Consider the following 27,848-nt stretch of genomic DNA (forward strand, 5'->3'; position numbering starts at 1 on the left):
TTACCCAATAAGAGTCACAACCTAACCTGGCGTGGCCCCGCCCCTCCTATTGTTATGATTGGTGTAGCTAAGTGAAGAAAGTATGGAAGCTCATTATTGTCAAAAAAAAGAGAAAAATTGATGAATGAAGTTCTGCACAAATCATGTCAAAATAATGAGATAGTATACCTTTGTTAATACAGACTATGCCAAGTTTATGTTTGCATCCTTGGGATTTGAACATGATAGTCTTAAATCTCAGTGTTCTTCTTCAGTCAGTGTTCTTGCTCAAAACACCTGTAAACCTGTTGTGTGATAAAATAACAAAAAACATTGTAGCACATAGATCCACTCTACCTGTAAAATAATATAATATATTTCTATTGTTTGTTTTCTTAACGTGTAAATAGTATCAGTCTAATATTAACCCAAATACACTGCAATGCCACTTGATACATTAATAAATTCCTATTTATTCCAGCGCCCTTTGCACTCTCCACCCTTGCACTATTGTATTACTGTCTATAAATGTCATTGTTGTTTTTTGGTTTTATTTATGCATTTACTTTGATATATAATTTTATCTGTAATCTGTATATAGTTGTCAAATTATTGTGATCTACCTTTGTCCAGATTTGTTGTCCTTGTTTTTAGCTGTAGCCTATGTCTATGTCTGTGTATGGACATAGGGAGATTGGCTGTTCTCCCCGGGATGACAGTGGATCCTGAGGAGCTGGGCTGCTAGTGACCAAGATGAGTAATTCGTCTCACCCTGACAAATAGATTACATATTCAAAAATCTAAACGGATGATTTTTCCCCAAAATACTTGTCACCCCCAAGTCCGTACAAAACAGCTCCCGAAGCATCCAAGACAAAACCGGCAGAGCAAGAACTGATGATGAAACACAAATCTACATTTATTCTGAAGTCCTTAATTCAATGCTATAACATTTTGATGAACATTTTCCATTTCTTGGTGGAAATGTGCTTCCATAAGAGGCACGCAGACTATACTTGTCTATTAAGTGGTGGCGTGATTGAGGAAGCGGGGCAAACGACATGCAGTAAAGAATGCAGTGCATTGAGAAATAAACAAACCTCAGGCTACACTAGAGTAATGTGTTACATTTATCATCTTGTTCGATCCTTATGTCTTTGTTCTGCCTGTTAAACATTGCTGGTCTATTACGTCCCCAGTACTATTACCTCACCACACTCCCTTTGACTTTAATGATCATCCACAGTGGAAAAAACAATGTCATTTTTCACCAGACACTGCCAAGGAGGAAGTATGACAGCTGCCTCTGTGAACTACCGGCTTTATGAACAAAGGCATGTATGTGTGTTGGCTGGAGAATCCACCTCATAATGCTACACACTTTCCTTCCTTGTGGTCCAATTCAAGTGCAACTTCACCCAAAGTTGCCTCTGTCATCATTTAGCCCACTAGAGATTAAAAAAATATCTACTTCTTCTAAGTAACTGGTCACTATTACCACATTCAGGTCAATGGTTATGGGGGGAGCACATGGCTGAGATAGGGATTACATAAGAGATGAGGAGGAGCAGAGTAGGATCAACCCCCGGTCTGGACACATCCTGTTTCTGGAGGGGGGGGTGTATCTTTCCTCTCTTACAAACTGATTGTTGCCTGGCTGCATGTGAGGCATATGCTGCCACCTGTTGGTGTTAATGCACATAAAACGTACAGTACAGGTAGATCATCATTCAGCAAGTGGATGCATCAACAACAATCCATTCTGCTGGAGTGTCTTTGGGCAGAAATTTGCACCAGTTTTAAGGCTGACCTCTGATCTCTTGGACATTAATGGCGCTGCTAAGGGGAGTCTCCCAATTGATGTCAGCTTCTCTAAGACGTCTTTGTTTGGCTCCCACTGTTAGAGGTCACCACAGCAGTTCATCTGTTTTCATTTCTTCCTGTCCCCAGTATTTTCGTACGGTCACGCCAACCACCCAAGTGTCCTCCCTTCCCTCTTTAACCTCCTCTTTGGCCTTCCACTTTTCCTTTTGCCTAACAGCTTAATCTTCAGCATCCTTCACCCAATGCACTCTGCATCTCTCCTTTGCACAAGTCCACACCATTTCAATCTTGCCTCTCTCTTACTTTATCTCCAAACTGTCTAACCTGCGCTGTCCCTCTTATACAGTATACCCATTCCTATTTCTGTCTATTCTCTTTGTCAATATTTAAACTCATTCACCTTTGCCACCTCTGACGTAAAAACACCAGATGAAATATGATCTGGTCAAGTTTACCAGACCTGGTAAGGAAGTTTGTCTTTGACACATGTCTCACATGGCAAATGTAACAAAAACTACTTTTGCAAACAAGCCATTTGCTACAATTTCTTAAACCAATTGGTCCTAACGTGTACAGTAGGTCCATAACCCAAAAGGAATATCAGGATGAATCAAAGCTCTTACTCAAAACTATGTGCATTTTTTTATATTTTCAAGTGCTGTCCGAGTCTTGGTGGACGTTGTGGAACAATTGCTTAGGTGACACAGTCATACAATCCCAGCAATTACAAGGGATTTTGCAGCTTCATAGAAATGTAAAAGGGAAATTTAAGGGACAAATTGACTGGATAAGGTGTTGATGAAATTCCTTTGTCCTCAATAAACCCCCAGGAAGACTGTATAGCTGGTCTATGCTGTTCTTCTGAATGGCACTCTTCACATGGGAAGAACATAATTGGAGAAATTTCATGGACAAGACTAGATTTCCAAGATTTGTGTCAGAGGGGATGAAAGCTCTGGTCTTGAATTCTGGTCTGTTACACTTTACACTTGGCATCACACACCAGTTTGGAGTCTGAAGCACAGCAAGCGCGGACGGACTTGGCCTAAATCTCTTATACTTTTCCCCTGTGAGTGTCATTTTCTTCGCTGGAGCGCCTCTGTGAGAGCACACATTGTCACAGAAGATACCGTCACAAATTACAGGCTTCATCCAGTCTGATACAAAGAGCTACAGTAATGCAATAACACAAGTCTTTACTAGTATGATAACAAAGCTATCCATCTATGTATGAATGACTGAGGGAATGTGATTAGTGCATGAGAAAAATGCACAAGGTCACTAAAAGCTCAGTATAGAATTACATTAAAACACAACAGTCGCCCTGTTGACCCTATTTAATGGGACAATGCTGCACATTATTCAGGCCAAAAATCATGAGAAACATTTTTATCTGCATGAATAATTTCTTATTGGGAAGTGAAAACATTTAACGTTTTTTTTAACAGTCTGCCTAAATAGGTCACACAACATGGCTCATGAAAACAGTGTTTATAAATATGTTGTGTGCTGATTACATCCTGTTTTACTGTCATACTGCACACACACACACACACACACACACACACACACACACACACACAGTGGATGTGAAGCTGTCAGAATATGAAGAAGTATAAATGTAGGCCTGCAGCCTCTCTTCCTGTTTTCCTTCAGTTCAGATAAAGAGGGAGGTGCAGGGGGTTGTTGGGTGGGGGGGGGGGCAGAGTGATTACTTTGGCTTTAATGAAGTAAATTGCTTTGCCTTCAGGCTCTCATCTACCTCAATAGTTTTTGAGTGTATCAGGGCTGAGTTTAAGTGTCGGCTCTCTGCAGGACTGAAAGGCATAAAGACATGAGGTGCCCCAGAAAGACGCTGAATAGATTCCATTTGGCGGGGTTGAGAGACTGTAGCTGATGTTTTTTAACAGCATAAATAAAATATCGGAAAATTTATGAAACATTATATTGCCTCTCAGAGGGTTCATGTCCAGGCAGAACGTAACTTAATAAATGTTTTAATATCCAGCAGGTTAGATTAATGTAATGGTCTGTAATGTTTTTTTTTGCAGCTCATTCAGAAAGCAGCTGCTACTAGTCCTAACAAAGTCCCGCTGCCTGTCTATCCCTCAATGGCTTTCAACTCACATAAATCTCTGATTGTCATTTACTACATGAACCCAGCCTCTTAGGTCATCAGTAGTAGTAGATGGCGCTCCCATATTTGCTTTTACATCTCTTATCATGATTAAATGAAGCAAACACTTCCATTATTTTACATTGTACATGGTCTCCTTCCAATAATTTAGTATTATTTAGAATTCTTATTCTCATATCTCACTTATTATTCATTATTTGCTATTTACTCATCATTCATATTCTCATATCTCACTTATTATTTGTTAAATATTCATAATTCTCATTTGCTATTTCAGAACTGTTCATAATGTTCATAATGTTCATAATGTTCATACTGTTCATATTGTAATATGATAACATAATGCTATTTATCACAGTATCCTTTGCACTATGCTCCACATTTTAAATACTTTTTTATTGAACTCTTCATTCACTCATGCCTCTGTATTGTTTCTGTTTAGAGTATGTGTACATTGTGTATTTATTGGTGTGTATATGTTGTTATGGGTTATATGTTTTGGGTGTTTTGTATGTGTAAGCACTTTGTGAGCAAAGATGCTCCAAAGAAAAATTCCTCGCATGTGTCCTCATACCTGGCAAAATAAAGCTGATTCTGATTCTCTGTAATCCCCCTAAAGCCCCCTGGGGTCTGTAGACCTGCAGACATATCCAAAGCTGCAGCTGAGTCAGTGCCGCCCCCTGCTGGTGACTTTGACAGACTACCAGACTCAGTGTGTTGGCGAGTGAAGACAATTCTAAAGACAAACAACTTCACTAGCTGTTTATGGGGATTTTTTTTTATTGTTCTTTTGGAAGTTACACAGATTAAAGAAAGAGACAGAAAAGTAAAAAGCTGAATTAGATAACGATAAAGACGAAGAGTGGCACATGGTAAAATGTAGTAATTTGTCTTATTACTGACAGGACTACAACAACCACATTACTGTGTGTTAACGAGTGAATTACTTGGTTTCTAAGTACACACTGTACACTACAGTAATATCTTCTCTCTACTATTATATATATATGTATATATATATATATATATATATATATATATATATATATATATATATATATATATATATATATATATATATTCTAATATAATATCTTTTATCTACTAATTATAGGTTACCACATGAATTTAAACCGTCCTAAATAATAATTAACTATTTTATTTATGGAATTCAAAGTTCAGCGGACCTGCTGTGCACTTTCTACATTATGCAAGCAAGTAATCAAACTATATAATTAAAATGAGTGTCAGTACTACAAAAGTATGTAGCTATTTGTAGTAAACTTCAGAGGAAATATTAAATCATTCAAAAATACACAACACAGTAAATACTCTCTTAATGTTGTTTTATTTGAACAACTGAAAACCATTTGATGAATGATAAATCTACCGAATAAAGGATTTGTGTCATTAATTAATGATTATTTTTATAGATGTATTTATTAATTTGTTGCTTTTAGCCTAAATTATAACTATTTACCCAATCAGAAAGTCTTAAAAACATCTGCAAAATGTAAGAATTATTCACAGGCAGAAGAAAATCAACACCAATAAAGTATGTTTACATGGAAAACATGTCGATGTTAGTCATCTCCTCCACAAATTTGAAGCAGAGTCTTTTCATATTCCCCTCCGCAATCAGACTGAAACAAAACAGAATTTTATATTAAAACTTCAGCCGATGTTTCATTAACAACAAAAAATCAATCTTTACTGAACTGCATTGCTTGTCCAGACTTTTCACTGTCCTCTCATGATTCCACATGACGTCTGTCTTTCAAAGTTGTCTGTAAAACAAGTTTTTAGGTAGTAGTTTGAAGTTGAAGGTAAATTGGAAGTATAAGAGAACAACAGCGTGAGTTCAAGAGCAGGCAGATTTCTTCCCGGCGTACGGTACGGTAGAACTCAGGCGTTAATCGTCTCCTCCACAGATGGCGTTCACACACTCCCCATAGCTGTCCGACAGATCTGACTGGAGGACACAGCAACACAAGCCAGGAGAAAAGCGTCTTCCAATCACACTAGCCAGCAGTGTTGGAATCTAACTAAGTACATTTACTTAAGTACAATTTTGAAGTACTTCTACTAATTACTTGGGCATTTTTATGCTACTTTATTTATGCTATTTATTTTATTAGCTTGAAGGTAATCTGGTTTACTGGATGTACATTGCTGGGACAGAGCCTGACATCTGGTAAGTGAAAGAAACGACGGATGTCCCTCCCCCTTTGCCCAGGACGGTTGTTATTGGTTTAAAGAAATACAAACAAGCCAGACTGTTTTTTCCCCATATCCCAGAATAGATAGGTCGGTTGCCAGACCATGCTCCAGCGCGGTGGCAATAGGTATGGAAATGCAAGATTAGCTTGAAAACCTCTGGGAAAGATTTGTGAGACTACATTTCCAATAATCCCTCCAAATGATGGTTTCCTGTCCGTGAGGCTGAGCTTACGTAGCTGACCAGCTACAGCTGTAATTACCAAGTAATTGGCTGGATGTGGGCTGTAATTTACCACCTTGGACATATAATAGCTGTCTTTTTATTTGCCTCTTGGGCTGCAACAGGAGGATGGTGTCTGTCTTTTAAATGTCTAAATATTTAGTTTGAGAACTAGCATCCCAAATCCACCTCTGCAGCCACAAGATATAAAATAAAAAGGCAGATAGAAAACATCCAGGAAACCTTATCCATGTGTGGCGCTCAAAAGACATTTACTTCACCAATAAATACATGTTTTTGAGTGTTTACTAAACGGTTAATAAAGTCTTGTTAAAGGTGCTCTGCCACATAAAACCTTTTTCACTTTTTGAAATATGTTAGGTCCATATGTGTTTGTGTCATGTGGTAAATGTGAAACCTCCCGCTACCTTCTCCGTCAGCTCTAGAAACTGAAAATAAATAAGTGGAGAAATCAGGCCAATTACAACAGTCTGACGTCATGTTGACTGAGCTCATTACTATTCATGAGCTCGCCCAGTTGCGCTGGGTAAAGGATACTGACAGCCAGGCTCTCATTGGCTAGCTGTTAGCCAATCAGAGTCAAGCAGCTTAGCTCGTTGAATATGAATGAGAACTAATACAAATCAAGCTGAGTCTTCCTGCAGGGTTTCTATACCACGCTAGAAAGGCTTGAAACAAGGTAACCAAGGCATTTTTTCCACACACAAAATGTTACCGATACCATGTAAGAACTTCAGACATCACTACTAAGTACTGAAATACATGTGGCAGGGCATCTTTAAATGTTATTCCAAATGTTAGTAACATACTAGATGTGTGTCTGCTATAGACAGTCTGCTATATAAATATGCATGTATATACTTTATATTTGGCTTCGCAGATATCAAAGTGGCTTGCCAAATAAAATCAAGCTCATCAAGATCATCCTTTAAACTCTGATGACTCATGAAATCGTTAATCAACAGAGACCAGAACCTAGCAGATCAGGCACATTTGCTGATCACACTCCAATTTGGAGTGAATTAATGTTGCTGTACTGCAGACAAAACCCATGCAAGGATCCTATTAATGAAATGTACTGGGATGAAGCTAGTGCAACTTGTGATATTGATACTAAATATACACTAAATATAGATACTTTCATTCAAACGCTGATATAAGTAGTTCCTCACCTTGATGGTAGAGTGCAGTGAGTGTTTGTAGAGTTTCTTAAACTCGGCTCTGATGTCCATCAGATCGATCTCGGACCGGCTCACCATGATCCGGGTCAGGGTCTGCTCGTCGGTTCCACCACCCTGATAACAAACACACACACACACACACACACACACACACACACACACACACACAAACATAGTATAGTAAATAAATCAATAAAGGTTTGACTGACATTCCCTTTGGTGCACAATGTTGTGTTGAATTTTAAAGAATTCAACACAACATAGTGCATACATACAGTCCATACATACAGACATACAGTACACAGACACTGATGATGTACTTTCTTCACATAACTTCTTAACATAACTATGTTGATCTGATCTGGATATTGTTTGTATAATGATCTGCAACTTAAACACATACAGTATATGGAATATAGACAGAATATTCACCTTCATACTCATGTACAGCTGTTCAGCAAAGTAGGCCGGTACGCTCTTCACGCATTTCACTGAAGAAGTAGAACAAAGTGAATACTACAATGTGGTAAGAAACAGCATTTATACAAATCCTTTTCTACAAGAGAAAGAAATTATATGACAATGTACAGATTTATTTCTGTATTCACTCCCGACGTGGGGATGTACACTACATGACCAAAGGTAGGTAGTCTCGCAACACATACTACCATATGTGACATATTATAAAAACATGGGCATTAATCTGCTGCCATTCTGTGAAGATTTTCCACAAGATTTAGTCCACATACTTTGGGCCATATAGTGAATATGCAATTAAAAAACAATTAAAAGTTTAAGCGCGTACCGATCGCCACCAGTAGCTTCTCCAGGTTCCCTGACATCTCGCTTTCGATGCTTTGCTGCAGAGTCTTTCCACTGATGTTCTTGTATTCAACAAGAGCTACGCGGAAGAAAAAGTCTCACTTTACGTTTCCGATCATTCTATATTGACCATCCATTGTAAAACTTCATTCTAGTCCAGAATAAACACATTATAAGTTCAGCGCGACATACTTTGCCTCAGTTGAGGTATACTTCTCTGGCAGAGGATTTCAATGAATTTAGATTCATCGGTGCCAAACGTCTTCTCGCCAGCATTGTAAAGGGTCTGTGTAGAACAAAAATAGATATACTCATCGCAAAGAGAGCCAGTACAGTGCATCGGAAAAAAATTCCCTTTGAAACCATGCATCATATACTGCACCTTGGCGTCTTCTTTTGCCTTCTCCATATTTACTGTGGTGTCCGCGGCCCTCTTGCCCTGGAAAAAATATTATTAATAATAATAATAATAAGACCAGGCATTCTGTTCCTTTGTTCTAAGCCTTAAATCCCTTTTCAAACACTCAAACTAGGCTCCCATTAGTGGCTTTACATTTCCAAAATCCTGTTTTGCTGACACTCCTTGATCAAACCAACATGACGTATTTATTATCCCGTTTATGTTTAGTAATTATAGGGAATGTTAAGTTGGAGAACAGGAATGGGCATGGACTTATTGTTTTGTGCAGTTCACCCTCTCCAGAATAGATATGTGTGCTCCTTTTAGCCATTTTTTTGCCCATTTTCCTCTTTGTTTAATTTTCATTTCCATTTGATGTCATTTTTATATTCATATTTGTGTATACATATTCATGTCTGTCAGAGAAAATGACTAAAAAGGGAAGCAAATGTGATATTTACTGAGCTAATGGGAGCAGATTCCTACAAGAATAATCAAGAACTTTTAATTCAGACTGTGAGGTATTACTTTATTATCTCTCCAAATATCCATAAGCCACACAGTCTTCACTTCACAGGTCTCAGAACTCTGTTTCTATTGTGATGACAAACCTCGGCCAGGAGCAGCAGCACTTTGGAAACGTCTCCGGAAACTTCCCCCTTCAGATCTTGAACCAACGTTTTCTTTTTTTCTGTGGAAGAAAACACCCAAAACAAACTCAGGATTCAGATATTTGAAAAGAAAACCAATCCCAAAACAAGAAATTTCTACTTTCAAAAAGGGCCAGACAATATGTGAGGGGTCTTAGGAATTGTGGCTGTTCAGTTGCAATCTTTACCGTTGAAATAGGCATCAGAGAGAGCTTTGATTTGCTCGTTGGATCTGGAGGCAAAGATTTCAATCAAGACCGTTTCTGTTGTCCCAGCTCCCTGCAAAGTCACACAGTTACTTTATATATGGATCTCATTGTCTGAATGGCTTTTACAGCATGAACAAAAATTAATGAACAACAAATTCATTCATTAATAATTAATGATAACCTGTCTTTCCTTCATAAGGTTTTTTCACCAGGGAACAAATATTCCTTAAGTTATGAACTGTTCTGTCACCATCGACATTTATTTGCAAAGTTAAAAAATAAAACTTAGAAACACCAACTTTTATGGCCCGGATCACTTCATGGCAGTCGTACAAAGCAGGAGGCGTGACGAGCGCCACCAGCAGCTCCTCAAAGTTACCGTTGGTTTCTCCTTTCAGGTCCTTCACTAATGCCTATGTGACGAAAGCAAACCCTATTTTACTTTTCAAACAAAGGAACACTCCCACACAACCCCACCCATGCAAATACACCCAGGTCTGGCCCACAGGCATGTTAAGGGAGCACACCCAGCAACTGGGACAACTAGTTGTCATGTTAAAGCTGCACAAGACAATAGTTAATATATAAAACAACAGTTTGACCCTAAGTCATAGAAAGGGATGCCCTGGTTGGAAGATTCACAATAAAAGAAGAATATCAGGTGTCAGGAAGCGGACACAGGAAGTGAACTGCAACTGCTAACAATGCAACCTTTAGTTACTTTAGCCCTCACTTTAACATAGAGCTGGCTCCAAAAAGTTGTTCCATTTAGTTACAGTAAGTGAGTCTAATTTTGCATTTTAGACTAGTGTTAATGAAAGTAAATAAAAGACTCAAAATGTAGCCCTGGCTACAATATACAGCTAAGAGCTAACGTTCAGTAGTTTTTTCACTTCTGCCATAACACTGTTAAACAAACTATCTCGCTGAGTTAGATCTGGTGTTGTTGTAAATGTGGTTGTTTCCATGTCCCTAGCTGTCTTTACACAGTCTACCATAGTCTCTTACCTTATCATGGTCATTGCATTTCTGTGAGGGATTTTTGTTTTTATTTTTATCTGTGTATGATATATGTGTGTTTGTTGTGTTATGTTGTATGCTCCTGGATGCCTAATATTTCCTTCGGGATGAATAAAGTATCTACCTATCTATCTATCTATCTATCTATCTATCTATCTATCTATATGTTATCTGTTGATGTATTTGTCCGTGTATATTGCCATGTGCATGAAACAGTCTTTGCAAACAAATCTCCCTCAGGGGACAATAATTGTCTGCCTATCTATCTATCTATCTATCTATCTATCTATCTATCTATCTATCTATCTATCTATCTATCAAGCCACCTTAACTTCACTCTGCATAAAAGCCATGTTCAGCTCCTCGCTCTTCGGCCGATTGTCTGTTTAACAACAATGGTATACTGACCCGATGCCTAAGAATCTTCGCCGGGTCCAACTAAGAACACATGTTATGACAGACATCTTACTTTGCCAGTGTCTTTCTGATAAGCTTCACAGATGAGCTGCCTCTGAGCGCTGCTTCGATGGGTCAAAATGTCAATCAAAGTCTTCTCATCGGTGCCTGAACATTTAGGAAAGAAACGTGAGGAGGGATATGAATAAACATGAACAAAGTATATACATAGGCCTACACATTTACCACATCCATATTTTACACAGTCTACTGGTAAAACAGGCCGCCCACCAAGAGCCAGGGTCTGCCTGAGGTTTCTGCCTGTTAAAAGGACGTTGTTTTTCTCCTGTCACAGTGTTTTCCATGTTTACTGTAACCATTATTATGACTACTTCATTTAGCATATTACTATCATAAATTTAGCATTTTGGCATACTAAGTTAGTCTCAAAATTGTACAGATATTCACTGTAATTTACTTTTAGAGGTATCCTCAGTCATTAACTGAAATTATGTTCATTTGTGTATTCTGGACCGGCTACATGTTTATACAGGCTATTATGTTTGTGTATGTGTGTGTGTGTGTGTGTGTGTGTTTGTACCAAGTCCTCTCATGGCCTTCTTCAGAGCCTTAGCATCGCCTCCTGCATTAAAGTTGGGTATGGGCTTGATGGTTCCTCTCTCCCCAGGCTGAGGAACAGACAGTTTGCATTGTTTTTCTCTTTCTTTTGTTATTTGACAGATGTCACATTCAAGCCTGAAACGTAAATGTAAATGTAAATTTTCAGTTGGACCTACTTTTGCTGTGAAGGAAGAAGGTGCACTCACAAGCGACTCCAAGTCATCCTGCAAGAGGTTTAGCAGTTTTGATTAAAATGTACTGTATGATCAGTCAAAACCTTATCTTAAAATAAATACAATAAAAACAGAGAACTTGGCTCACCCATAAAGACATGATGACAACAGGAAGTTCCTCTGTAACAAAAAAAACAAACAAAAATTCTGAAGCATTCTTGTTATTTTATGGTAAAAAACTCTTTTGATGATGTACCAAACTCACCAAACTCTATACATAAAGCAGCACAAATTCAGAATTGTTCTTACTATGGCAATGCATTAAGTTTAATATGTAGTATTGTGTCAGTTTACCCTGTCTACTGTTTATTATTCTTTTTAATGTGTTAGGGAATGTTTTACTTAAGGCATTCTGCTGTTATAAAATGAATCAGAGCTCAATTAATTTTAACAAATGGCTTGCATATTCCTTCTGTCAAGTAGTAAGTTAATGTAAGTTTTTTTAATAGTATTTTCTTTTCATTTTTATAAAATATGTGATATACTCTTCATTGTAGCTCTATAATATTTCATATTTACTGGGATGTCTGTGTAGCAAGATTTAGACATCCTTGACATGTTGACACATCCATTGTTTGCCTGAATGATCAGCTGTTCAGATAAATATGAAGTAAATAACCCTTCCAGCCTCATTAGTGAAGCCAGCTGCAGTTTTACATCACTGTCGACATTTATGAAAACCAAACAATAATCACAAACTAGACAGATTATATATCCAATGGACATAATACTAGAGACAGGAGGAAATAATAAAAAAAACGTATCTTGATCAAATCACACTTAACTCATATATATAAGACTATTGAAGTTTGTTTAGTGATACAACAGGAAATAAAACGTCCTTTCATATACACCTTGCTGTCATCTGTCAAGTCATGAGTAAGCGATACAGATGCACTGTGATTCTTTCTTACGTTGAAGTGTTAGAACAACAATTCATTAAGATTTTTCTCTGGTAAAGTTAGACATAAATTGGCAGATTCGCGGTTTGCGGTTCAATAAATCGTAGGCGATGAGTTTATGAGAAAAGTATCACCTGTGTAACAACCTCTGCTCTAAACCTTTATTAATCAGTTACTACACCAACAGTTAAACACAAAATAAGTGCACTGTAAGACAATACATTATTTAGATTTAAAGAAACCAAAGAAAAGCTCACCTGCTTTCAGTTTGAACCGGAAAAGTGTTTCACCACACCTTAAATCTCTGTGGAAACTGAATATCAACCTGAAGAGTCATCCCACAACGCTCACTCTGCACCTGCCTAGTGCTACCTTCAGGGACGGCTCAGACATTTCCAATACCTACATTTAGATGGGGCTACTTTTAGTTAGACAGGGTGCATCACATGGGACATTTGGGCTTTTTTATTGTTCGATCATTTTGGCTGTGTTAATGCATATGGCAATTATTTTGGATGTTTTTTCCTCCCGAATTATACATTCAACCTCAGCTCCTATAATAAGACAATAATAAACTGATACTATTAAAACACAGACATGCAGACCCGATGTTTGATCCTACGCCCATTACAGCACAGAATCATACATTGTACTATACCAGGCTGTCAATCTAGAGTTCTTTTCAATTTTTATGTTTTTTCACACAAAAAAAACCCAGTAATTTAATATAAACAAAGCGGCAAGGGTTACATTCTGAAAATGAATGAATATTTGATGGTGAGGATCAGGACCGATGTTGGTTAAAATATACACATCCCATTTTGTTGAGTGGCATCAGAAAATGCACAAATGCTGACATTTGACAATTACATGTACACAAATCTACTCTAGTCTATTTTGATCTTCACAGGTGTCAGATTTCATTTGTACTTTTTCTTCAAAAAGGAAGTGATTGAATCTAAAATCCTGAATAAACATTTGACACAGAACAATCGTGGGTTTTACATAATTTTTTTATTACTAAAAAAGGCACCAAATACAGGCATCATGTAGATAGCATTGTAGTTATTTTCCACAAAATGATAGCACCAAAAATATATTGTTATTTCCCATAATTTCCTGTTCCCGTGTTGTTTTGATAGGCACACAGTTGAAAGAAGACAGGAGGTGGGATCAGAGAGACGAATGGAGACAAAGACATGTCAACATCTCTAATATGAAACCTTTTTTTTTTTCAGTGGCCTCCAATCAGTGTCATACACTTAAAAACATAAACTTTAACATCATGGGTATATCAGTAGCTCAGCGTAACATAATCATAATCATCATAAGAGGGTAACATATTCATACATAATTGAGATAAAAAGGGATTTTATGTCTCGGGCAGATAGACACACATCTCTAATAAAATACATCTTTCTAAAAAGTGATTATTTTCAGTAGGACAGTAATAAGGCGAAAGCACTCAATCATGTGGACGGGATCAAACCTTTTATCAACCGGCGGCGTCGGATTTATCACAATCACATGGAAATTTCCACTTTCTTTCTCATTTTTCGAAAAAGAAAAACACCTTGCATGATTCACTTTGAAATTCATGAGGATAAATACTGCATGGCACTTAATATTGGCAGCTATCAGAGTACAGTACGGACAAAAAGATACTTATTTCTGTTAAAACAAGAATTATGTTTGTTCAACGGGACAGTACAAACGTCTCTAAGTAAGGCTTAAAACACGCGTTTGAATGCAAATAACCTTCCTTCTCATGAGGGAAGGATTAACAAAAAGGGATGGCATAATTGCACTTTAATAGGTATCATTCATTTTTGTTATTATTTACACTCTGCAATCATTTGGCCTGGGGGCGATAACAGCACACTGTATGTGCTTAATACTTTCACATTGATCAGAAGCAGCTGCAGCCCATGTAGAAGTCACTTTGTTGTTTTTGTTTTAAGAGCTAATATATCTGCATAAACAGTGCATGATAACTGGAGGATCAATACAGAAAAGAAGGACTTCTACACTGGCTATCACTCCACAGTAGTGACATTTAAAATCAGTGAAATGACTCAATACAGCAGAGAAGTGTTTTTGTCGAAAACAACCGCCAGTGTCTGAGCTACCAGTCACCATTTTGGTGCTAAAAAAGGATGTAAATGTCAAGTAAAACAGGGATGAGTTTAACAACATCACACAATGTTGGATGACTGGGTGCAGATGTTTTGGCTGTTTCACGCGGCTGAGTGGTTTGTGGATTCCTGAGGTAGCCCAGTTGCAATATGATTCAAATGCTGCATACCTGTCTGCACGTCAAATTCTTCCCTTTTTCAAAGTGGTATAAAAATACATTAACAAACATCTCGCTCCTTAAGTACAAACTTTCTTTTAGAAAATACCTTATTTATATTTTACCTCCTCCTTTTTCTCTCCTCTTCCTCTTCAGTGTTTCAGACCTCAGTGCCATCGTTGAGGTTGTTGTGGAGTTTGACTTCCAGGTTGACCTGTTTTACCTTGGCTTTGCCGTTGGTGTCCTGGTTGCGGTTCAGGATGTTGATGTTTCTTACCGTGCAGTGTTTGGTGCTGAAGTTCTTCTCCACACACTTGTCCATGCACACCTCCACTTTGGTGTTGAGCGGATACTCCTCGTACACTTTCTGGGCCTTCTTGCTCTTCTTCTTGGCCGAGCGTCGGCAGCGGCGGTACAGAAAGCAAGCGGCCAGCAGGATCAGGACCAGAAGGGTGATGGCAGCCACGCCCCCGCCCACTGAGCTGCCCACGTGGGCGTTGAAGGTGGCCGAGGGCCCGGCCTCTAGGTGGAGCGATTTCATGTTTGTGCCGTTTTTCATCTGGTCGCCCTCGTTGTCGTAGATCAGAGACTCGTCTAGCGTCAGGCGCCCGCTGCGATCCACCAGGTCACGTTTTGGACGGCTCAGCTGATATGTCAGCGAACGCTGAATCCTGGGGCTGGTGCGGGACTCCGGGCTGATTACATAAATGACCTGCAGGTACCACTGATGCCCCGCTTCTACCTATCAATCAACAGAGAGAGAGAAGGAGGGCGTTATCAGCTAGCTTTTTTTCAGATTCTGACCCATTAAATCAGATCCCGAAAAAAGATTAAATGGAGCCTTTTATACATTGTCTTGTTTCTTTAGAAATAAACAATGGACAAATAGAGTCTTTAAATGCTTCAGATGTAAAGTTATTTGCTGTCAAAGTGACACCAAGTTGAATGTCAGTCAAAGGAATGCTAGCAGCAGATGATGGCTTGTTAGCCTTGGCAACTCCCCCATAGGAAGTACGCTTTCTGGATGCTCGCTTACCCCCTTGGGTGTCCCTGGAAACTGAGAAAAACTCATTGATGAAAGTACCGCTTATTGCCAGAGGTGCCACCAAAGATAACAAAATGGAGATCTTTGAGATTGTTACTTTAAAAAGAAAACTTTAAACCTCTGTGAACTGACTTTTGGCCAATTGGGGAAGAGGACACAAGTTATAAATCCAACATCAACATTACATCATGTGGGGCGCCCGGATAGCGTAGTTGGTAGAGCGGGTCCTCATATATAGGTTTACTCCTCGACGCAGCATGCCTGGGTTTGACTCCGACCTGTGGCCCTTTGCTGCATGTCATTCCCCCCTTCTCTCCCCTTTCATGTCTTCAGCTATCTTGTCAATAAAGGCCTAAAAATGCCTAAAAAGTAATCATTAAAAATGAAAAAGATTTTCATCATGTGGTGAACTTGTTAACTTATTTAAGTTGTTGTTCTTATTTACATAGCCAGCAGACACGGATCAACATTAGCATGTATTTGGAGTCATGTCTGATGAACGTAACTCTAATATTCTCTAACTCAATCTCTGTCTTATAGCTCTGGTTTTGGTCTCCACCAACTTCTTAAAGAGAAATATCTTTCTCTTTAGCTGATAAATGCACTACTATGTTTACTACATTGTCACCAACTGTGTCTGTCAGCGGTTTGGTGCTGAGCAGGTAGAGTACAGTGGAGTTAAGAGCTTTTCTCTGAAAATAGCTGCCTGCTGCAGCTGGAAATGACCCTGATGAGAGCAGTGACTAAATCGAACAAAAAAGTAGTAAACTGGAAAAACTAAATGGTAACATGGTAAAAGCAATGTCTCTGATTGGTGGAACTTCACTTAAGCTTGTGGGGAATAAGTGATAAAAATGAACTGAACAGAGGAACGTTACATTTCTACTCAATGAAACTGAAATCAGGTCTGTATCAGTGTGAAATTAAATTCAGGAAGCATGTTTAAAGCTAAGCCCATCAAATCACTCAAAGGCTGAAGAGGATGGAATATCTCAACACAACACTGTTGTAGTACAGCTGGCTCCACACACCTTGTAGAGAGCATCGACCTTCATTGTAAAGCCGTCGACGCCCGGCATTGCTGTCATCGTCTGCAGCTCAGGGATGTCTGAGGCAAAGTGAGCCTCAAAGGGAACGTCGTGGAAAAAATGATCACATACATCTGGCTGTTTACGATCCTGTAGAGGAAACATGAAGAGGGGAAAACATTTAAAGCACTTTCAATTAAACTTGTCTTCCTTATTCTTGTTTTCATCTGTTGGACGTTCCGAATAATTTTGAAATTCAAACAATGGCTCTACGTAGTGACATTCAAGAAATAATTGTCTGCAGCTTAGTATAGTGTAGCTGCAGGGCAAAGGCATTAAAGCAGTATTTCTGCTGTGAATCATGATGGTTTGTTAAAAATAACAAGCATCAGAAAGATAATTCACATGGGGAAAACCGTCAGTAGTGTAAATAACCGACAGGCTTTGAATGTTTTTGAAATGAGAATGTTTTAAGAGGTGGGACTGGTCAGACGGGTATGACAGGAAAAAAGGCGGGGTGTTAGCCTACAGGGAGGAATAATGTTATCGTAGGTCATCTTGAGCAAATAAATAAAAAGAAAATCTAAAGTACTCTCCCTCTTTGAGGGTTAGACAGATATAAAAGGGTATATTAGTTATTGTTTTCTAACCATTAACAATAATTTACAGCACTTTTCTTAACAGGTACATTGTAAGGTTACTACTTCTCTTCTTTAAATGTAAAGTCCAGTCTCCGTTTTATGAAAATGTCATTGTTGTCAGGGAAAAAAACAAGAAGAATTTATATTAGACAGACATTGAACGTTTCTTATTTCCCTGTTTCAAAGTATATGGAAATATTTGTGTAGGACATCTATTTTCTAACTTTCGCCCTTCTCTCATATTATTTAAATGCTTATGCTGTTTCCTTGTCAACATGTATTGGATCAGTTTTACAAAAAAAGGCCTATAGCAGTTCAATCCTTTCCCTTTAAGTCTTTTATTATGAAACAACAGCAGGAGGAATACATTTTTAGTAACAGCTGGTGAACACATAAAAAGGACCGGGTAGTGGAACTGACCAGATTTAGTTAATCAGTGATTGAAGTAGTGTTTCTGTTAGAATTAACATGGCAAACATTACAATGAAAGCAATTTTGCTCATTTTTCCCCAGCTTTTTATTGTTCATAAAAACCTGGCTGCTATGTAAAATATTTTCTTTATCTGACCAACAGAGTTCTTCCAAGTGTAACACCGTCTGAATCCTCAACACGTATTTTTTTATTATTTAATAATGATCTTGGTTATGATATTCACCGTCGGGTTGGCATTGACGCATTATTAGACATTTACCACAGACCAGGGTAAACTGACTAGAGTAAACAGACCAGAGTAAACAGACGTAAACGGAACACAACATTATTTGTACCAGCAGCAGGAAGCGATGTTTGAGGTGTTTGTTGGGCTGGATGCAGCCGTACTGCGGCCCCTCGTTGTACAGCGTGCCTGTGGGGTCAAAGAAGGGAACGTATCCATCCCTCCCGGTGCAGAGGTAAACCTTCTCCAGCTGCAGTTTGTAGGCTGCGTTCAGGTTCTGCTCAGGGTTCCACAACACTCTACCATACAAAGTCTGACCTGCGGGGGCAGCAGAGAGACATGTTGTCTTTTTTTTTTGTACGTGTGCATAAAAACCCAAACCCTCTTGATCTGCGACTTAAAGTAAGTTAAGATTTACAACGGTATCTTGTTACAGAACTTCTTAGCAACTTATCACATAACGTATATTAATAAATGCAAATCCCACACCTACGAAGCAACACCCAAAAGCTGATGATAAGAAAGGTCAATAGGAAATATTATCCATCCATATTATTTTTAGTCAACTTTTCTAAAAGGCTGTTTTAGGGTTAGTTGTTTTTCTCTATACATACCCATTGAGAACGCTCCTTTGTAGTCCATCTCAGCCATAGAGACATCAGCGGTGGCAGGGTCCATCATGAACACCTTATCGTTGTTACACAGCTGGAACTCCGTGTTGAGGGAGTAAACCACCGGAACGGGCCGGTTGGTCTGCTGGAAGGCGATCGGCACCAGAAACCTGTTTGAGAAGAACAAGGCAGTTCAGTTTTTTTGTCCTGTTCCTACAATAAAACTCATCCTTTTTTCTTCTTTGATGGAATCGGATTAATTGGTGTATGATTTTGTTTTATCTTTGTGTTTTTTCTTTTCTTTTTTAAGCTATGTTGATTGTACCAGAAACAAAACTACACTGTAACTACACTGTGAACTACACCGTAACTGTAACAATGCACCACCAGGCTCTTGAAATTATGTCAATATCAAACTCAAGACTGTGCAGACTTAAGTTGGACTTCAGCAGGGACGTACTTCTCTGGAGCATGAGCTGTGCAGGACAGAGGTTTGTCACCGGGGTCGATCCAGGGCTGAGTGGGCTGGACGGTGCAAGGGACTAAGAAGACAGTGTACTCTCCAGAATAGTCCTTCCTGTTGAAAGATCCACAGTAAGACAACACAAAAAGATTATAACCAAGGCACAGTGAGGTACACTGAAGAATTGAAGGGTTGATTTGAAGAGCAGATTACAACCTTATGTTATTACAACCAATTGTACAAAACTAATTGTAACAATCTGAAGCAGCTTGAAGCAGCTTAGCAGGAAACACTCCAATATTCCCCCCCAGCTGAACTAGTCAGTATGTATATATTAGTATGTCTCCTGTTGCTCCCTCTGATTATGGCTATGGATAAACTGAATGACCTGCTGTAGGAGCTGGTGGCCCTCCACAGCTGGTACGGTGAGTCAAAGGTCTGAGCGCTCCACAGCAGCTGAATTTCAAACTCGATGCCTCCGAGGTGGTCGGGAGCCATCAGGTGGGACTTGTGGCCCGGCAGAGTGTGGTGTTCAGGGACAAACTGACCTGGAGGAAGGAAACCAGAAAGAAAAGTGAGATAGAGAAGTGCGCTTCTTTGCTTTGAAGTAGCCTGGCAGAGAACATCCTTAGCTTCCCATGACGTATATCCGAATACGGGGTATGATAAGAGCCACTGACCTCTAAACTTGGCGTGGGTTTTGAACTCGATCACCAGCCGTCCGTCTTCTCTGATGTAGATCCTGATGATTTGAAGTCTGGCTGAGAGGACGCTGTCAGTCTGGATACCTGTCCTCAGAAAACACCACCCGAGGAAGACACAAATCAGAGGTCAGATAAATGAATAAAGCAAAAGTGCAACACTGATCAGACAAATAAAACAACCCAGGTACCAAAGATGCAAATGAGCTATGTAGCTAACTCTGGCTCAATGTTTGTTGTGCATGGTGCCTGTTAAATAAACTAAAATAAGGTAAGCTAAAATTAATAGGATCCTGATAATGCCACATAATGTGTAAGATGTTGGACCAAACATGGACCAAATGCACATCTAAATTAACTTTAAATGAAAGTATAAAAACATGTTAACTGTATAACGTTTGACATTTTCATCTTGTATCTGCTCAGTTGTCTCATATCTAACATAACTACAGGGGACCCTAATCAAAATGAGCGAAACCACAATGTACATCAACATGCAGGAACATGTCTAGTCACAATGTCAAGCATAAATGTAGAAATCCAACTTCATATTTATGTGTGCTGAACCTTTTCTGCTCTGTTTTCACATGAACTATTTACACAAATTTAGATTTGCAGTTTTTCCTTTGGTCCTGACCTGTCCTCCAGAGCACAGTGTCGTAGAAGAAGGAGAACTCCATCTCAGTGTGGTGCTCCAGAGAGGCCCAGCCTCTCGGTGCCGTCACGTAGATGTAGGACACGTAGAGAGGAACCTGCACCGTCAGGAAGGACTGAGCCGAGTCCCGAACCTAGAAGAAGAGATCATGTTGGTTCTCTACCTGCAGACTGGCATCAATCAGGGGGTCACATCAGGGTTTGAACAACTACTGTCAATGAGTATTTTCTAAGAATATCATATTTAGAACTGACCTACACTATGATCGATGGTTACAGATGTAAAACTGTGTTACTTTTTCAGTACATATTTTTCAAATTGTCTTCACCAAGGACATACTACTTGTAGTTTATATGTCAGCATAGGAAACCTGAATTCTGTAGGAATAAAAACGGATGAAACTTGCCAGTTCATTCTTGACCTTGCAAACAGCAGTTCACAAAACAATCTCCACTTAAGGGCCATTTACATTTCTTGCTTGTTCTAGAGCTTTTTACAGCACTGTATGTTGGATGTTGTTGCCAAGGAAAATAAGTCATTGTAAAAAACAGTTCAATGACACCTAACCAAACTTCTGATGATGAAGACTGTATGAAATGGTCAAATTCCTTGGACCTTGACTAGAGTTCAATAAACACCATTTTAGTGGTGATTTAGAGATTCATCATAAGAAAAATATCAAAAGAAACTTAGTCAAGGTGTCTGCTTGACTGTGCTTATGTACCTGGAAATCGGCGGTGACAGATCCGCTGCAGACGTCGATGAGCTCTGTCATATCGTAGTAGGCATCAAAGGTCCAGATGCAGCTTTTGAGGTTGAGGTGCTTGTAGAGCTGGATGCTCTTGGCCTCACGGACATTGGGGTTGAACTGGTAAGGGCGGTCGTAACCCGGCCCCAGAGAGATGCTGTCATAGGACACATCGTCCATGAAACCCGTTTCTGTGGAAGAATGCCGTCAAAATTTGTCTTAGCTGAAAGAGATTCAATAAATCTTTGTGCCACGGTCACTGAAAATGAAAGTTTCTGATCTCAACAAAAATCTGGTAAAAGTTTAAGTCCCTAATTCAGTGCACATGGTAAACATGGTTAACATTGCAAGCAACTACATAAAAATGATGTCAGCTGTTTCAGCTCTGATTTTAAAAAGATTCACCGAAAGTCTGTGTGTGTTTGAGTGACTGACCGGAGAGACCCTGCAGGTCTTTGACGGTAACAAGGTTGGAGCAGACGTGCTGCTGCCTATAGATGGACTCTGACAGCAGGAAGTGAAGGTTGTGCAGCGGCATAGTGGACACCAGTGGGAGCATGCCGTCCTGATGGGGGATCTGCACTGAGATATGTATACTGAAAACACAGGGACACACAGAGAGATATTAACAAACAATACATAACACTTTGCTCCAGATGTTTTTAAAATTTAAAAAGGCACTGGTTTGCTCACCGGTTTGGGTGCTCCTTGTGCTTGACGTCCAAGTATTTGAGCGTGGCAATGAAGGACTGAGCCTGGAAGCCCCTGGCTGTTCCCGTGGTAACAGGCGTGTGGCAGATGGAGCCATCTGTGCCGATGGTCGCGATGTTGCTCCTCAGTGGTGTTCCAAGGTGTCCCGCCTTATCCCTGGCCTGAGCAACGCAGCGAACGTGGAAGCGACGGCTGAAATAAATACTGTCCAGGACCTGAGAGAGACAGCAGAAAGGATGAGACATGAGAGACTGCACAAAAGCGGCTATTCTGTTTTTTTTCTTCTAATTGGTTCTACCAGATGTTGCTACCTTTATCATATTGTTGAAACTGGTCATGTTGTACTGATGACATTACATTAAACTATTAATTTTCAAAAAACCCAGCTCACCATATGGTTGACGCTGGTATAAGGTGTGGTGTCTGTGACTGTCTCAAAGGGGGACCGGGCACCGCTGGTGTCAGTGGGCGCCGCCACTTCCCATGAGAAGTGAACTTGGGTCTGGTTGATGCCGGCCTCCTCGCAGCGCTCCTTCATCACAGAGTACTTGGGGTAGTGAGGGTCACAGGGGGTGACGCACACCAAAGGGTAACCAGGAGAAGGTGTCTTCTTGCTGCCCTCCTTGGTCACCTCCTGGACGTGATCATAGTCGGCGAGAGAGACCACCTAAGGAGGAAGCAGGGTGGGTACTGATTACATTTTGTTTTTATGTAGGAATTCAACTTTCATATTTCCAGTATTTCATTGTTTTTATTTCAATACATGAGTTGAGTAGAGACCGCATAACACTGCATGAAATGAGTTTCCTGCTAAGGTATTAAAAGACATTTAGTGTAAAATCCCCCACCACAAAATATGGCATGTGACCATAGCTGTACTCATTGTAAGTGTTTCTGGTTAAATTAATAAGAAATGCCAAAGCATGCAAACAAACTCTTGAAGGAAAATGTTGCCCATGTTTCCTGTTGGAGTGACTGAATATGTAGTAGAGGAGAGAAGGGCTTTTACAGAGAGTGGAGCTGTTTCTGCTTTCTAGCATTAGGCCCTCTAAGTGCTTAATACATTTTAAGCTCTCAGCACAAGCTTGTTTTACTAGTTTGTCCCACTGCTCCTGTTTCACATCTTTATGTTCTATGTTTGTATCAAAAAAGACAGACTTGAATAATTAGTTATGTCACTATTTTTTCATTAGTTAGTTAGTTCATTTCAAAGTCCACTGAAAAAGTGAAATGTTCAACATTTCTTACAATAGGTGTGGCAGGGAGGATGAGGCTGCCTGAAGCCTCCTGATCCAGAATGGTCACTGTTGCCGTAGTGATCTCCCCGAGCACTGCCTCCACTGGGTCGTCAGGGCCAAGAACCAATGAGAAGGACTCGTGCCATTCCCTGTCTTCATTGGACAGAATCTCCACTTTGAATAGGATGTGGTCTAACCCTACAGAGGGAAGCAATGAGAGATATTAATGCCATATTTAATCTCAGTTTGAATCTGAGATTTCCAAAAAATATTCTCCCTTAAAATATGCATTTCTTCTGTGAATTTTTAGCATTTACCAGGGGTAAATTTAAGCACTCGGCTATTAGGATTGTAGTCAACCCCAGACTGGGCCGATCCATCTCGGGTGCTGCAGCGGATCTTGGAGGTCCGGTCCAGATCCCCGCCACGGATCACCTTGATGTTAAGCACCTCAATGCCATCGGGACCAGGAGGCTCTCTGACCTGATAGGACACCTGCTCAAACTCAATGGTGGGAGCTGGAGGAACAGAATAGGATGAAAGTTCAAAGAGCTGCCCTCTAGCGGTTGTACTGTCCATAATGATTTAGTTATAAATACACACACCCTGCATTCCAATACCCACACTACATTACACTTTAGTATGTCAGAAAAAGATTTAGCATGTCCCATCACATAGCATCTCAAATGCAGTATGCCAAAAATACCATTTTACAGTATGCAAGAGCCAGGGAAAACCTTTACGAACTTCCGGCAAATTTGAGATTTGCTGTGCAGGTCAAGAGGCCAAGAGCCAATTTAAGCCCATTTCCAATTTTCCCAAAACGAGGCAACAATCACAACCGCTGAGGAGGGCTTTACACGATAACGATTTCAGGTACGGCAATCAGCTTTTTCTTCTGATTCAACAAGCGCAGCGCAGCAACCCGTTGATGCCGCTGTTGCTACTACGTCACCTGGATCGTTGGTCTGATTGGTTGAAGGACAATCCAATTGAAGCCCAGAGACATTTGAGGGGTGTCCGTTGGTGACGGCCTTTGAAAATAGGCTGTGAATGAACCTTCCTCAGATCCACTCTCTGCATGCAACAGTACATAATTTAGGTAAAAAGAATAATTATGTTTAGAACTCCGTTTAAGTTTCCAGCAATGACGAGACATGATTGTGAATTGGGCCTTTTCAGAAAAAAACAACACACCAATTTGGACGAGTTGCTTTTGTGCATCAGGAACTAAATTGACATTTTATTTTACCGTTCCGGTTCCATTATAGATATATATTTTTTGAAACCTACAATGGCCCTTATATATAATAAGTATGTTAGCAAACACAAACCGTGCTAATCTGATATTTTTTAAGAGTTAAGTTGATGTTATACTCAAAGAATATGTATTTTTCAAAAACAATTTTCTAATTTCTTAACAAAATACACTGAGACAATGCTGTATAACTTTCATGGGCTAGAGAAAGAAGACCAATCAAATGTTCTCTCTGGAACAAAACAGAGGTGTGACAAAAGTTCAGCTATCTATTTACCAGAAAGCTAACTGCTGTATGTGACTTATGAGGCGTCTCCTTACCGTCTTCATCATTGGTGATGGTGATGGTGACAATGTCGCTAGCGCCAACCATGGCACCACTCCAGTGGTCACCCAGCGGTGTCCCAAGATGCACCTGGAACTCCTCTTCGGGTTCAAAAACAGAGTCATCATTGATGTGAACGGTACAGTTCTTTACCTGGAAAAAAAAACACACAAAACATTTGAATGGGCAGGTAACATAAACATAACATAAAACCTATAAACACGTAACACATGCAAACGTTATCTACTTTAGGTGAACACTTTGGACTAAATTCTACCTTCTCTCCTTTGAGGAAAGTGATGCGCGACTCGTCAGTGTTTCTCCTCTCCTCGAAGTCGTCCATCACCATGGCTGACATGGTCCGAGTGAAACAACGCACTGTTGATCGGAAGGACAGGTCTCCTGTACGGATGATGGGGATGTGCACGACACTGTCTTTCTCCTTCACAGTGTAGGCGCTCTTTTCAAACTGCATGCTGGGAACTGAGAGAGGGGATGATGGCTTTAAGAAAGCTGATTATGTATGTGAGGCATGTGAGATGTACGAAGCATCAAATGAAAAGAAATAAAATAAAATGCATATTTGCTGTGACATTCTCATGTGTACATACTGTCCTGGAAGGTGTCAGTGATGACGACATTGGCTTCGTAGGGCTCTTGGAGGACAGCCCCTTGAGGAGAACTGAGGAATACTACAAACGACTCAGGTCCTTCAATGGACGGGTTCTGGATGTCGTCCATGATGGTCAAACTGCAGGTCTGTAAAAAAGGAGAGCAGAGTATAGGCAAGGTTTCTAAAGATGTCATAGGCCAGGTCTTCTGTTTTAAAGGAGTTCAATAGTTAAATTAGTTCAATATGTTATTTTCTGGGTTATGAAAAAAACACCAATGACGATTACATTTCATTAAAAAAACATTGCTAGGATTTTTATTCTGCCATTGATGGACATGTTATGTATACATGTAAATCTTCAAGAATTAATGAAGAGGCTTTTTAGTTTCTTGCTAATCCAGCTGCTTATGATTCAGCACTTTTACATATCCTTGCTTTAGGTGAGAAGTCTCTGGCCTTACCTCCTCGGTTCTTCCAGGTTTGAACTCCACCTTCTTAGAGCTGGGGATGTAGTCAACCCCCGGACTGGCTGAGGGGGGGTCTGAGGGGCGGGTGGCACACCACACAGAAGTCACAGAGGACAGGTCACTGCCGTGGCGCAGTACTTGTATTTCAATTGTGCCTAAAGTGTGGAGACAAGAATGAAACGCAGGTTTTAAAATATATGGGAATGGGCGCCCATATTTATAGAGGTTTATTCCTCAACACAGCGGGCCCGGGTTTGACTCTGACCTGCGGCCATTTGCTGCATGTAATTCCCTCTCTCTCTCCCCTTTTATGTCTTTGGCTGTCCTGTAAAACAAAGGCCTAAAAATGCCCAAAAACATGATAAAAAAGGGGAAACTGTGTAAACACAATCTTTTTTTTTTTTTTTTAAATAAGTGCTGTGCGGTGGATCACATTCATGCTAATTTGAAGAGAAGAACTTTAAAGTGGTATATTAAGAACTTACACTAGCTTTAAGTATAAATGCTACTAAAAGTGATAGTGAAGTAAATGTGACATAGTGAACCTTTAACAGTAGTAGCATGTTAATGAATAAAAAAGTAAACTACATCCTGTTTTTCCACTTCAAAGTATGTTCTCTGTTCCAAAATAAATTAAAAAGGCTAAAATGTACAGTCTTATTTGAAAAACAGAAGGAATTTTGTTAATACAAGGGAGATGTTTAAATGTTTAGGGAGTATGCTGACATTTTGTATCATGTGTAGTGAGAAGGTCAGGGGTCCACAGACACTGCCCTATTGGCAAAACGTTAATTCTACACCCTCTGATCGGAGATGTACTTCCCTTCTACAAACTGTTCTTTGAATGCCCCCATGGAGATCATTAGATTTTCATATTTCCCTTAAATAATATAGCCAAGCTATGACATCTGAAAAAAATGAATTTCTCTTAGGGATAGAGAAAAACAAAAATAAATGCAGAAAGAAAAAATAAAAATAAAACTACTAAAACTACTTTGTGAACAGAAATAGATCATACCAGCATCTTCACTGAAAGTAAAGGTGGCGTTCCCGAGAGAAACTGTTGATGCATCGTTGGGTCCATCGATGATGATCTTGGCGGACGTCACGTCCCCGATGCGTGCGTTATCCGAAGCATCTGACAGCACCACCTCAAACTCCTCAGACAGCTCGTATTCGCTGTCGTCAATGAGCTTGACGTCGCAGGTGGACATGCTGATGCCGGGGCCAAAGATGACGCGGTTGTCATTGGTCATGCCGCGGCTCTTGTAGTCGGAGCCGGACTCCAGGGCGTGGAGGCTGCTGCCCTGGGCCGACTTGGCCACGGTGTAGCAGAGAGCCGACACAGTGCTGGAGGTGTCACCTGAGTGGAAACGGGCCAAGAGAGTCATATCACTGCTGCTTGGTGTATGGGTGCTTTATTCTCCGCACTTTGAGCCCAAATATATACAATGCTTGAATTTATGTGGAACCATAAACGTTTGGTTGGTAATTTTCTGCCTGACTTTAAAATGTCCAGGTAAAACCCCAAAACATAACGGAACCTGATCATTTGTGCTT

The 27,848-nt window shown here is 39.8% G+C and overlaps 2 protein-coding genes across 5 annotated transcripts in view; both read right to left on the reverse strand.

Moving 5' to 3' along the window:
- Nucleotides 1–5,439: 5,439 nt before the first annotated feature.
- On the reverse strand, nucleotides 5,440–13,214 carry anxa3a (annexin A3a). Of its 2 annotated transcripts, none has more exons than XM_034872920.1 (14): nucleotides 13,093–13,214; nucleotides 12,022–12,053; nucleotides 11,877–11,924; nucleotides 11,681–11,768; nucleotides 11,153–11,247; nucleotides 9,963–10,076; nucleotides 9,643–9,733; nucleotides 9,416–9,495; nucleotides 8,787–8,843; nucleotides 8,597–8,690; nucleotides 8,388–8,483; nucleotides 8,015–8,073; nucleotides 7,574–7,696; nucleotides 5,440–5,583 (listed from the first exon to the last, which is right to left on the reverse strand). In XM_034872920.1, exons 2-14 carry the CDS (start codon nucleotides 12,031–12,033, stop codon nucleotides 5,524–5,526), a joined length of 1,017 nt encoding a protein of 338 aa, XP_034728811.1. In that variant the 5' UTR covers nucleotides 12,034–12,053; nucleotides 13,093–13,214; the 3' UTR covers nucleotides 5,440–5,523. The 2 variants fall into 2 exon arrangements, with proteins under 2 accessions (XP_034728811.1, XP_034728810.1); XM_034872919.1 differs by having other exon boundaries at nucleotides 5,440–5,912.
- An 843-nt stretch (nucleotides 13,215–14,057) lies between these two features.
- Nucleotides 14,058–27,848, reverse strand: part of fras1 (Fraser extracellular matrix complex subunit 1) — a 225,099-nt gene continuing 211,308 nt past the window's right edge. For 2 of the 3 annotated variants that reach the window (XM_034872870.1, XM_034872869.1), the window contains exons 55-73: nucleotides 27,307–27,651; nucleotides 26,283–26,443; nucleotides 25,820–25,967; nucleotides 25,486–25,691; nucleotides 25,205–25,361; nucleotides 23,943–24,143; nucleotides 23,636–23,823; nucleotides 22,779–23,054; nucleotides 22,370–22,602; nucleotides 22,112–22,272; nucleotides 21,653–21,867; nucleotides 20,911–21,061; nucleotides 20,253–20,360; nucleotides 19,961–20,120; nucleotides 19,570–19,686; nucleotides 19,113–19,279; nucleotides 18,611–18,816; nucleotides 17,205–17,351; nucleotides 14,058–15,870 (exon numbers count right to left, since the gene is read on the reverse strand). In XM_034872870.1, coding sequence (XP_034728761.1) covers nucleotides 15,289–15,870; nucleotides 17,205–17,351; nucleotides 18,611–18,816; nucleotides 19,113–19,279; nucleotides 19,570–19,686; nucleotides 19,961–20,120; nucleotides 20,253–20,360; nucleotides 20,911–21,061; nucleotides 21,653–21,867; nucleotides 22,112–22,272; nucleotides 22,370–22,602; nucleotides 22,779–23,054; nucleotides 23,636–23,823; nucleotides 23,943–24,143; nucleotides 25,205–25,361; nucleotides 25,486–25,691; nucleotides 25,820–25,967; nucleotides 26,283–26,443; nucleotides 27,307–27,651 — 3,929 coding nt within the window. In that variant the 3' untranslated portion in view covers nucleotides 14,058–15,288. The remainder of the gene's footprint in view (nucleotides 15,871–17,204; nucleotides 17,352–18,610; nucleotides 18,817–19,112; nucleotides 19,280–19,569; nucleotides 19,687–19,960; nucleotides 20,121–20,252; nucleotides 20,361–20,910; nucleotides 21,062–21,652; nucleotides 21,868–22,111; nucleotides 22,273–22,369; nucleotides 22,603–22,778; nucleotides 23,055–23,635; nucleotides 23,824–23,942; nucleotides 24,144–25,204; nucleotides 25,362–25,485; nucleotides 25,692–25,819; nucleotides 25,968–26,282; nucleotides 26,444–27,306; nucleotides 27,652–27,848) is intronic. The other variant, XM_034872871.1, reaches the window with a different exon arrangement.

Source organism: Etheostoma cragini, chromosome 5, assembly GCF_013103735.1.
Source record: "Etheostoma cragini isolate CJK2018 chromosome 5, CSU_Ecrag_1.0, whole genome shotgun sequence".
Classification (NCBI taxonomy): domain Eukaryota; kingdom Metazoa; phylum Chordata; class Actinopteri; order Perciformes; family Percidae; genus Etheostoma; species Etheostoma cragini.

Coding starts and splice junctions, on each gene's coding strand:
- anxa3a (XM_034872920.1), bottom strand. Junction 11,248..11,680: donor GAAGGCCATGAGAGGACTTG/GTACAAACACAC, acceptor CTAAATGTTCAG/GCACCGATGAGAAGACTTTG. Junction 8,484..8,596: donor TATACCTCAACTGAGGCAAA/GTATGTCGCGCT, acceptor TCTTCCGCGTAG/CTCTTGTTGAATACAAGAAC.